The following is a 12,011-nucleotide window of genomic DNA, read 5'->3' as shown; positions in this document are numbered from 1 at the left end:
AGTGATTAGAAAATCAGAGTTTGTTGCAAAGATTCAATTCCTTTTACAGGCCCATCGTTTTTGTTGAATTATTCCAGGGAACCGAAGGGTATCATGTAGAGGTGATACAGGGTTAAAAATTCCTAAACTTTTTTCAGCGTTTTTACTACTTGAATATTTTTACAGTGCTGTGAAGACCTGCGGTGTATCCTTTGTATCCATCATAATATCTCTCCTGTACAACATTATACTGGTTGTACTTTGCACCCTCTACGCGTTCAAAACAAGGAATGTACAACATTACATTTATTTACACAACAAATTCAAGTACTTTACCGTAGAAGTATTAAATTTACTTTAAAATATATTAACCTTTCATCTTAGCCTTTTCATTTCTTAACCTTTAAAACAATTTCATAATAAGTTCTCTAATCCTTTTAACCTTTTAATCAAATCTTAAATTTTATATTTCGATATTAGGAATTCTCTGCATTTTACAGTTTTTTATTTTATTTTTGCATTCAATTTGAAAAAAAAGGTTCAATGTAAAGGAATTGAGTCTTTGTCACAAACTCTGATTTTCTAATAACTATATCTTTGGAACCAAATGTTGCATACCTTAGATATTTCAAACTATGAATTCTGTTAGATCAAGTAATCTGAGTTTGAAATATCAAAGGTTTACAACATCAAGTTCTAAAGATATTGTGGTTTAAATATTTGATTTTGTTCCAAAGACTAAATTTGTTTGTATCAATAAAAATAATAATAATTTTTTTGCATGTTTAAAAATAAACAAATCAAAACTAAATAAAAACATTTGTTTAAAAGTAAACATTATTCGTTTTTTTTTTAGTTAGGATTGGATTAACAAAACTTTTACACGTATATTGATATGAACAGTTTGCTAAACTCACATTTAGTATTATCAAATTCAATCAAAAAGATTTTTGACGTTAAACGTTAGTTCTGTTTTCATGAAACAGTATTATACATAATCAGATGTTAGACAAAGTCTTTCACGCACCTCTGACCCTTCAGTAAAAGTAAATTCAACCTAAAGTCTGACCGCGTCAACCTTGTTGCACCGGCTAGTCCTATTAAGTGTCTGCTTTATTTACCCAATGTCCGGGTTCAAACTGGGACTGGAAAAGTTGACCCAGCTCTGAAATTCAAATGTACTACGGCTTCCGTGCTTTCTAACGATTTCTACTAACATTTTTAAAAGGTCAACAATCTCTTTAAAATAAAGTTGTCGAGAGCAAAGTATTATTAAAACTTTCCCTCCTCAGAAAAGTTTTAAAATGTTGTATTTGATTTAACAGAAAAATTCCTGAGAATTTCAACGAGGCAAAGTATATTGGGTTCACGATGTACTCAACATGTATAGTCTGGCTAGCCTTCATTCCAATATTCTTCGGAGCTAACCACGACTACCAGGTATAGAAGTATATTGGGTTCACGATGTACTCCACATGTATAGTCTGGCTAGCCTTCATTCCAATATTCTTCGGAGCTAACCACGACTACCAGGTAATAGAAGTATATTGGGTTCACGATGTACTCAACATGTATAGTCTGGCTAGCCTTCATTCCAATATTCTTCGGAGCTACCCACGACTACCAGGTATAGAAGTATGTTGGGTTCACGATGTACTCCACATGTATAGTCTGGCTAGCCTTCATTCATATTTTCTTCGGAGCTAACCACGACTACCAGGTATAGAAGTATATTGGGTTCACGATGTACTCCATGTGTATTGTCTGGCTAGCCTTCATTCATATTTTCTTTTGAGTTAACCACATCTACCAGAGCCCAAAATTTAAAAGAGAATCGTTGAACAAAACTCCCGAGTTACTTTTTTGAGGTCATAACATTTGTGTAGATTTTGATCTAAGAGATTCGGAAAAATGAAGTATATGAAGAAACTAAATAAAATACTATTTCATAGCAAAAATGTTGATATCCACAAAACTGCCTAACCCCATTTATGAAACCCGAGTTTCAAAACTGGCTTATATAACAATACACTGTTTTGGCTTCTGGTATTGAAGTATATTGGGTTCACGATGTACTCAATATGTATAGTCTGGCTAGCCTTCATTCATATATTCTTCGTAGGTAACCTGATTACAGGGTATAATGGTTACTGAAATAATGATGAGATGATTGATTGATTGATTGATGTTTCTAATTGAAGTAAATGAAATATTGATTAAATAAATGATAGATTGATTGATTGATTTATATACAGGGTGTTCCACAAAACATGGCAGTTGGCGAATAATTTTGAATGTCTTCTTCCATATACTGTATCAGATATTAAAGACTTTTTGTAATTTATTTTGTTTAAAAAATCTTTTACTCAAATATATTTTACTTTGAAATCAATTTTACTATAATATGACTGCCATATATTAACTTTTGGCATCTTATACTCAAATATATTTTACTTTGAAATCAATTTTACTATAAGATGACTACAATACAATATTTTCTATTATTCTCTTTAGTATCAAACAATCTAACAAATTATGGAAGAAGACATTTTAAACTATTCACCAACTGTCATGTTTTGTGGGACACCCTGTAGTTAAAATTAATGAAATATTGATTATATGATTGATTGATTTATCTGAATTGTTACTCAAAATAAGATTAAATCATTTATTCATTGATTGACTTTCTAATTTATTATTTGTCAGGTACAGATCTGCAGTCTTTGCATGTGCGTCTGTCTCAGGAAATTCATATTTTTTATTTTCTATTTTTCAAAATCTTCTTTTTCGAAAAATTAAACAATTTTGTTTTTTTCTTTAATCTCCTTTAAAAATCTTGTTTCCTGGAGTGTTGCCTTAAAGGTAAAGTTTAACTTATTTTCCAAAACAAAACAAAAACGTTTTTCATTTTTCTTAAAGATTAAAAAAGAGTTTTATAAGATTTTTTGTTTTTAAATATTTACTCCTTTTGCACTTTTAGCTCTTTCTTATCAGAAACTATAATTAGATTTAATTAATTTGAAATGTCTAAAGTTTTTCTTAATATTCGCCCCAACTAATAATGTATGGTTAATCTTAGTTTTCCTTAAAAAATGTTAAATTAATAGTGCCAGTGTCACACTGTGTCTTCTGTTTGGACCAAAGGTAAATAAACCTGTTTAACATTTACCAAAAGTGGTAGATGTTTCTGTTTACTCACATTTACCTAGACACTAGACAGGATTAAATTTAAAATCCATGTGTAAATATTTTTTGAGGCTGGTTAGAAGGTTTGTTATAAGTTGGTTAGAAGTTATTAGAAGGTTGGTTAGAAGTTATTAGAAGGTTGGTTAGCAGTTGGTTAGAAGCATGGTTAGAAGTTTGTTAGAAGTTGGTTAAAAGTTGGTTAGAAGTTAATTAGAAGTTGGGTAGAAGTTGGTTAAAAGTTGGTTAGAAGTTAGTTAAAAGATGATTAGAAGTTGGTTAGAAGTTGGATAGAAGTTGGTTAGAGGTGGTTAGAAGTTTGATAAAAGTTGGTTGGAAGTTGGTTAAAATTTGTTTAAAAATTGGTTAAAAGCTAGTTAAAAGTTTTTTAAAAATTAGTTAGAAGTTTGTTAAAAGTTTGATAGGGCAAGGTTAAAGGTTGAAGGGCAAAGGTAATTTTAAGTGACCGTTATTTATATTACAACTGCAGCCTTAAAAAACTGTTCACTAATGACGTCATTTCCTTATTTTATGATCTAAAAATTTAAAGTCAGGAAACTCCTATGTACACAGTTCCAATGAAATTACCCCTGCAGTCTCTTTAAATATAATGGTTTATAAAAACACTATTCCAATGATATTACGCCGACAGTCTCTTTAAATATAATGGTTTATAAAAACGCTATTCCAATGATAGTACGCCTACAGTCTCTTTAAATATAATGGTTTATAAAAACACTGTTTCAATGATATTACGCCGACAGTCTCTTTAAATATAATGGTTTATAAAAACGCTATTCCAATGATAGTACGCCTACAGTCTATTTAAATAAAATGGTTTATAAAAACACTGTTCCAATGAAATTACGCCTACAGTCTCTTTAAATATAATGGTTTATAAAAACACTGTTCCAATGAAATTACGCCTCCAGTCTCTTTAAATATAATGGTTTATAAAAACGCTATTCCAATGAAATTACGCCTACAGTCTCTTTAAATATAATGGTTTATAAAAACACTGTTCCAATGAAATTATGCCTACAGTCTCTTTAAATATAATGGTTTATAAAAACGCTATTCCAATGAAATTACGCCTACAGTCTCTTTAAATATAATGGTTTATAAAAACACTGTTCCAATGAAAGTATGCCTACAGTCTCTTTAAATATAATGGTTTATAACAACACAGTTCCAATGATATTACGCCTACAGTCTCTTTAAATATAATGGTTTATAAAAACACTGTTCCAATGAAATTATGCCTATAGTCTCTTTAAATATAATGGTTTATAAAAACACTGTTCCTATGAAATTATGCCTACAGTCTCTTTAAATATAATGGTTTATAAAAACACTGTTCCTATGAAATTATACCTACAGTCTCTTTAAATATAATGGTTTATAAAAACACTGTTCCTATGAAATTATGCCTACAGTCTCTTTAAATATAATGGTTTATAAAAACACTGTTCCTATGAAATTATACCTACAGTCTTTTTAAATATAATGGTTTATAAAAACACTGATCCAATGATATTACGCCTACAGTCTCTTTAAATGTAAAGGTTTATAAAAACACTATTCCAATGATATTACGCCTACAGTCTCTTTAAATATAATGGTTTATATAAACACTGTTCCAATGATATTACGCCTACAGTCTCTTTAAATATAATGGTTTATATAAACACTGTTCCAATGAAATTACGCCTACAGTCTCTTTAAATATAATGGTTTATATAAACACTATTCTCTAGGTTTATCTGGTTGTTCTCCATCCAGAAAAGTGCGCCAGGCAGAAAATGTTAAATAATTTATTTTAACTTTGCCTAAACTTTTTGTGGGATTTTTGTTTTGTTTATATCATATTTTTAACTAAAATATAAATAAAACAGACAAAAATTTAAAAAAACACTAGACGGTTGGAAGAATAAATTTGTTCAATTCATGTTGCATAAAAATGGACGTTTTCTAAAGAAAATCTGCGAAACATTAGACTAAAATTGCTTTGCCAAAATAATATGTTAATTTTTGTTTTGCCTCGGAACAAATAAGAAAATGAATAAACCCAAGAGCATAAAATTGGGAGTAAAAATGCGGGATAGAAATTCTCAAAAATTCTCTCAAAATTGAATAAAAGATATTTTCTTCACATTTCTTTTCTGCTCTCAGGACATATGCTGCAAACAAGACAAGAAAAATGGTAATTCAGATTCAAATCTTTAAAATATAATTGTTTGATTTTAAAGTCGATCAGTACATACTGTTGCCACTTTAACCCTGTTTCTTTTGTTCGTCAGATTCAGTTTTATTTCAATACTAAAAGAGTTGTTTAAAGTTTTAAAATACTTGTATGACTGAAAAATATAATATTTTGCCGATATTCTCCACGGTTTTCTTATGAAAACTTTTAAGATATTAAAAACGGTTTGCTCTCCTATTTTGTTAATATATTCAGCTCAGTCAATGTAATGTTTTCTCTAGACTGGTTGATTATATGCTGTATCTAGAGATGGGCGCGTTCGGCTTTTTTTCATTTTGATTGTTCATCGTTCATGAATGACCCATATCGTTAGTTTTTTTTCAATCGTATAAAAACAAAATAATATTCAATATTATATGGTTCGTTTTTTTCGTTCGTTCTATAAACGACATATGCATCGTTTGTTATTTTCTGAACGATACCATCGTTCACGAACAAATTCATTTTTTCTAAAATAATCGTTCGTTCACAAAAATTATGCCCACCTCTAGCTGTATCTAACATGTTTTCTAATGAGCTGTTTATATTAACAGAAAAAAATATTATTTTCTTTGAAAATTACCGAGAAAACTAAATCAGAGGTTGGAACTTTTGTATAAGACCGCAGTATAAACTTTATAGCAATTAAATCCTTAATTTGTAAAATAATTTAACAATTTCTGAGCCGAAAACTTTAGAATGAGATATCCTTAATCCCGATCGGTTAATTAATCTGGGGATTAATAACAACAGGAGAACAAGCATTATTTAATCTCAAGATTAAGAAAAAGAGTGGATCAAGCTTTAATCCCGATATGCACCATTCAAAAGTTTCCAGCTCTGATCAGTAAGAAAGGAATTAGCTTAATCCGTTGGTAAATAAAGCGTTTTTTTCAAAATGTCCAACCTCTGAAGATTATTTTCTACTGTTTAAAGGTACTGTTCACGAAATAAAGAAATGTTTGAGGAAGTATAATATCTAACTGTAGCTTGTAAGTTCTATGTTGTATAACACTTGACTTCGTGTTGTACCGTAATCTCTATTCTCAATGAGAGTAGAACCAAGGAGGGTTTGATAGGGTTAATTTAATTTTCTTTTAACAATGAGGATCAATGAAATCTAGCTCCTTAGCTCTATACAACCTGGCTTTTTATTAAACAAGATCAGTCTTTGTATTGGTTTTCTGAAATGTACAGGCTGACTTGGGGCTTGGAAGAATCTGGTCTCTACACTAGAATTTTTTATATTTGAAATTACAAGTCAGACCACTTTTTAAAAATCACAAGACTAGGAGTAGCATATGACCATTTTTTCTTGACTGATAGACCATAGTTATCAAAGAATTGTCATTTGCAATGGGATATATGTATGTACTGTATAAAAATAAGTTTTCCCTAAAAATGTTGTTATATTCTTGGGTTCGGGTCTGGGGAGAAATCATCATCACTGGAATGCTCGAAGACTCTGACATCTGCAATTGCATTGAAAACCCCAAAGTTTTATTGGATATTTTCAAGTTTTTTTTCGAAGATTATTAGGAGACCTTTAAATTTAATATCGGAGACTAAAAGACCTTTCAATTTTATATCAGAGACTCATAGGATGTTAGCTTTTCATCGGAGACCCCCGATGTTTATTGGAGACCCCAAAAAATTAAAGATTATTTTGTTGAAATATACACGATCTCCAATGAAAATCTGGGTGGTCTCCGATCATAATCTGTGGGTTTTCGAGGAAAATCAGGGAGGTCTCCGATGAAAACCTTGGGGCCAGTTAAAATTTGACGAGTTGAGGCCTCTTATGGCCTACTATATTACTGCAAAGATTTTTTCCCAGAGTCAGACTTTTTTAAAAAAAACGTAAATGTAAAAAAAGTAAATTTTTTATCTAATTTGTTACGAAAAATACCGAGCTTGGGATTTTCTAGGAATATTTTTTGTATATTTTTAGACAAGGTTCTCCCGCAGCCTGGATACTAGCTTTTCTGCACTCAGGTATACGTCTTAATCCAGATACAGGGTTACAGACAAAGGATGCGACTTCAGAGACGACTGTATTGTAGTTAACCCTGGATTAAAGTCTCCTGTATTGTAGTTAACCCACCATTAAAGTCTCCTGTGTTGTAGTTAACCCTGCATTAAAGTCCCCTGTATTGTAGTTAACCCTGCATTAAAGTCTCCTGTATTGTAGTTAACCCTGCATTAAAGTCCCCTGTATTGTAGTTAACCCTGCATTAAAGTCCCCTGTGTTGTAGTTAACCCTGCATTAAAGTCTCCTGTATTGTAGTTAACCCTGCATCAAAGTCCCCTGTATTGTAGTTAACCCTGCATTAGTCTCCTGTATTGTAGTTAACCCTGCATTAAAGTCTCCTGTATTGTAGTTAACCCTGCATTAAAGTCTCCTGTATTGTATTTAACCCTGAATTAAAGTCTCCTCCATTGTAGTTAACCCTGCATTAAAGTCTCCTCTATTGTAGTTAACCCTGCATTAAAGTCTCCTGTATTGTATTTAACCCTGCATTAAAGTATCCTGTATTTTATTTAACTCTACATTAAAGTCGCCTGTATTGTATTTAACTCTACATTAAAGTCTCCTGTATTGTAGTTAACCCTGCATTAAAGTCTCCTCTATTGTAGTCAACCCCACATTAAAGTCTCCTCTATTGTAGTTAACCCTTCATTAAAGTCTCCTGAATTGTAGTTAACCCTACATCAAAGGCTCCTCTAATGTAGTTAACCCTGCATTAAAGTCTCCTCTAATGTAGTAAACCCGGCATTAAAGTCTCCCTTATTGTAGTTAACCCTGCATTAAAGTCTCCTCTAATGTAGTTAACCCTGCATTACAGTCTCCTCTAATGTAGTTATCCCTGCATTAAAGTCTCCTCTAATGTAGTTAACCCTGCATTAAAGTCTCCTCTATTGTAGTTAACCCCACATTTAAGTCTCCTCTATTGAAGATAACCCCACATGAAAGTCTCCTCTATTATAGTTAACCCTGCATTAAAGTCTCCTCTATTGTAGTTAACCCTGCATTAAAGTCTCCCCTATTGTAGTTAATCCTGCATTAAAGTCTCTTTTAATGTAGTTAATCCTGCATTAAAGTCTCCTCTATTGTAGTTAACCCCACATTAAAGTCTCCTCTATTGTAGTTAAGCCCACATTAAAGTCTCCTCTATTATAGTTAACCCTGCATTAAAGTCTCCTCTAATGTAGTTAACCTCGCATTAAAGTCTCCTTTAATGTAGTTAACCCTGCATTAAAGTCTCACCTATTATAGTTAACCCTGCATTAAAGTCTCCTGTAATGTAGTTAACCCTGCATTACAGTCTCCTCTAATGTAATTAACCCTGCATTAAAGTCTCCTCTAATGTAGTTATCCCTGCTTTAAAGTCTCCTCTATTGTAGTTAACCCCACATTAAAGTCTCCTCTATTGTAGTTAACCCCACATTAAAGTCTCCTCTATTATAGTTAACCCTGCATTAAAGTCTCCTCTAATGTAGTTAACCCTGCATAACAGTCTCCTCTAATGTAGTTAACCCTGCATTAAAATCTCCTCTAATGTAGTTAACCCTGCATTAAAGTCTCCTCTATTGTAGTTAACCCCACATTAAAGTCTCCTCTATTGTAGTTAACTCCACATTAAAGTCTCCTCTATTATAGTTAACCCCGCATTAAAGTCTCCTCTAACGTAGTTAACCCCGAATTAAAGTCTCCTTTAATGTAGTTAACCCTGCATTAAAGTCTCCCCTATTGTAGTTAACCCTGCATTAAAGTCTCCTCTAATGTAGTTAATCCTGCATTAAAGTCTCCCCTATTGTAGTTAACCCTGCATTAAAGTCCCCTGTATTGTAGTTAACCCTACATTAAAGTCTCCCCTATTGTAGTTAACCCTGCATTAAAGTCTCCCCTATTGTATTTAATCCTGCATTAAAGTCTCAACTAATGTAGTCAACTCTGCATTAAAGTCTCTTTTAATGTAGTTTACCCTGCATTAAAGTCTCCTCTAATGTAGTTAATCCTGCATTAAAGTCTCTCCTATTGTAGATAATCCTGCATTAAAGTCTCCTCTAATGTAATTAATCCTGCATTAAAGGGCTGAAAGACGGTGTCTTTATCAATTTTAATCAGTTCCATGTAAATATCCTGAAAAAGAGTAGATAAATAGATAAGAAAGATTAATATAGCTAAGACAAAATCTGGATTTTTAACAATTTTTAAGGGAAGAAAACAAGCAAACCAAACCTTAGAAGCCCACGCAATTAGGAATAATTTTGTTATATGAAAGTGTAATTCGAAGATGATCTAAAATTTGTCCCTTTATTCTCATGTTTATTGGGACACCCTGTAGAATATTGTGTACAATTCTGTAATAAATATTATTGGGACACCCTGCAGTATATTGTGTTCAATCCTTTAATAAATATTATTTCTAGTGATGAGGAAAAGACAGTTTACTGAAGAGTCCTTCTACAATGGATACTTCACGTACAGGGTGATCCACAATGAATGAGACTTCAATTATGGAATTTTTTTTCCTTTCAAGGTTTTCTGCCACTGTGAACTTGTTTCTTTTTTGTCAAACCATTTAATATCAAATCAAATTATAAAGAACCTGTCAAATCTTTCGTTGGGATGTTTAGAAAGATGAAAATTTCCCTGTATGATAATTGTGAAGGACTGCAGTATGGTTTTGGTGAATTATATTGGCGTACTAAGCGTAGGGGTGTCAGAAATGATTTTTTTTGCATTTTTTTAAAATCTTCTATAAAACTTTTTAAGTTTAATTTTTGATAAAACTTTTTGTTCTGTATGATTGCAAATATCTATCTAAAACTTTCTTAAACCGGCATATTTTTTCTATATTCATTTAGTTAAGAGTTTGAGTCAAAATAAGTATTAATAAATATTGCTTTATATCGAGTAGATATCCTTAAACATACCTTCTTGCTATTGTCATGTTTCGTGGGACACCCTGTAGGTTGACCTTACTTTTACGAAAGGGGCAGAGGTGCGTGTCCAGGGCTTTGTTTAAAGAGTTTTATCTCATTGAAGTCTCATTCTTTGCATTCAACCCTGTACAACAATATTATGTTATGTACAACAATATATGTTATGTTCAACAATATAATGTTATGTACAACAATGTTATGTTATTTACAACAAGATTATGTTGTGTACAACAATATTATGTTATGTACAACAATATTATGTTATGTACAACAATATTATGTTAAGCATAACAATATTATGTTATGTACAACAATATTATGTTATGTTCAACAATATTATGTTATGTACAACAATATTATGTTAAGTACAACAATATTATGTTATGTACAACAATATTATGTTATGTTCAACAATATTATGTTATGTACAACAATATTATGTTAAGTACAACAATATTATGTTATGTACAACAATAGTATGTTATGTACAACAATATTATGTTGTCAATATATATATTATGCTTAAAAAGACTGCTTAAGTAATTTTACCACGGTACTTTTGTTGTCTTGTAAGTTTTCAACAATCTGCAACAATCTGCAAATTTATTTAGCTGCTACTGAAAATCTATCCATTTGCAGGTATAAACATTCTGCATAAAGACAAAATTTGTCTATGTGCAAAGTAACTATTTATTTGGGAGAAGGGGGGGTCAATTGCACTTAAGTAGACAGTACCTTTAACTTGTATAGAATAAAGAAGCGTCATCTAAATGTCCAATCCTGTGTGATACGATGTTAATATTAATTCATATATTGTAGTATGGATATTAAATTAAATGTTTTAATAGTAAACATTATTTAAATTGTTTTAGAGACATTAACATTTTTAGTAAAAAATCTGAGGTCAGAAAACATCTTCTTGAAATAAAAAATTGTAATTAATTGTCATAAAACTCTGATTCATTAGCGAAAGTTTTTTCAAAAATCAAAATTATAATGCAAGGAGAGCTAATTGCAGTTGCGTATACTCTGCGTACATATTGAAACCAGTTCTCTCTGGGCGAAATTTGTAAACAAGAATAGAAGCATCAGTGTTCGCTTAGTATCCGAGGAGGTTAAAAGCATTAAATTTTGATAATTTTAATAATTCAGATAATAGTTTCATTGATTTTTATGTTGTCAGGCTTTGACATCCGTCTTGTTTTTACATTACCGCCTAGCAACAGTACACTTCAGTACAGCAGATGCATACACCTCTGAAATAACTTTCCTTGGATTATAACCTTGTCAAAAACAATCTTTTTTTGTTTTTGAACAGTTCAAAACGAGTGGTTCGTTTCCAAACGAAAACTATTAATAACCCTGTGAAAGATGAAGTTTTGACAAGAAATGATCCTATTTCATATTCTAAGATGAATGGCTGCTAAACAATGACACGAAAAACCGAAAGTTAAACTGTCGCTATCTAATTTTAATGGGACCGTGTAGGCTGTCGATGTAATTTCAATTCACTCTCAATTAATGATTGCAAGGTCCGATTAACAACAGTTAAACATTTTTATGATGAAAAATAAATAAGATATATATTTTGTCTTGTTTAATTTTCAATTGTGAATTCTATATAATAGTGACACTTGTTGACTCTATTACTGCAGAA

General features: G+C 31.3%; 1 protein-coding gene across 3 annotated transcripts in view; it reads left to right on the top strand.

The window, feature by feature from the left end:
* The window catches only part of LOC111707388 (metabotropic glutamate receptor 6), a 63,122-nt gene extending 53,109 nt beyond the window's left edge, over positions 1-10,013 (top strand). For 2 of the 3 annotated variants that reach the window (XM_023480489.1, XM_023480491.1), the window contains 8 exons: positions 166-267; positions 1,305-1,419; positions 2,686-2,723; positions 3,087-3,123; positions 4,920-4,957; positions 5,335-5,365; positions 7,356-7,399; positions 9,839-10,013. In XM_023480489.1, the coding sequence (XP_023336257.1) occupies positions 166-267; positions 1,305-1,419; positions 2,686-2,723; positions 3,087-3,123; positions 4,920-4,957; positions 5,335-5,365; positions 7,356-7,399; positions 9,839-9,863 (430 nt within the window). In that variant the 3' untranslated portion in view covers positions 9,864-10,013. The remainder of the gene's footprint in view (positions 1-165; positions 268-1,304; positions 1,420-2,685; positions 2,724-3,086; positions 3,124-4,919; positions 4,958-5,334; positions 5,366-7,355; positions 7,400-9,838) is intronic. The other variant, XM_023480490.1, reaches the window with a different exon arrangement.
* Positions 10,014-12,011: the final 1,998 nt, after the last annotated feature.

This window comes from Eurytemora carolleeae, unplaced genomic scaffold, assembly GCF_000591075.1.
Source record: "Eurytemora carolleeae unplaced genomic scaffold, Eaff_2.0 scaffold800, whole genome shotgun sequence".
In the NCBI taxonomy this organism is placed as follows: Eukaryota; Metazoa; Arthropoda; class Copepoda; order Calanoida; family Temoridae; genus Eurytemora; species Eurytemora carolleeae.
This window is presented reverse-complemented; position numbering and strand designations above follow the sequence as displayed.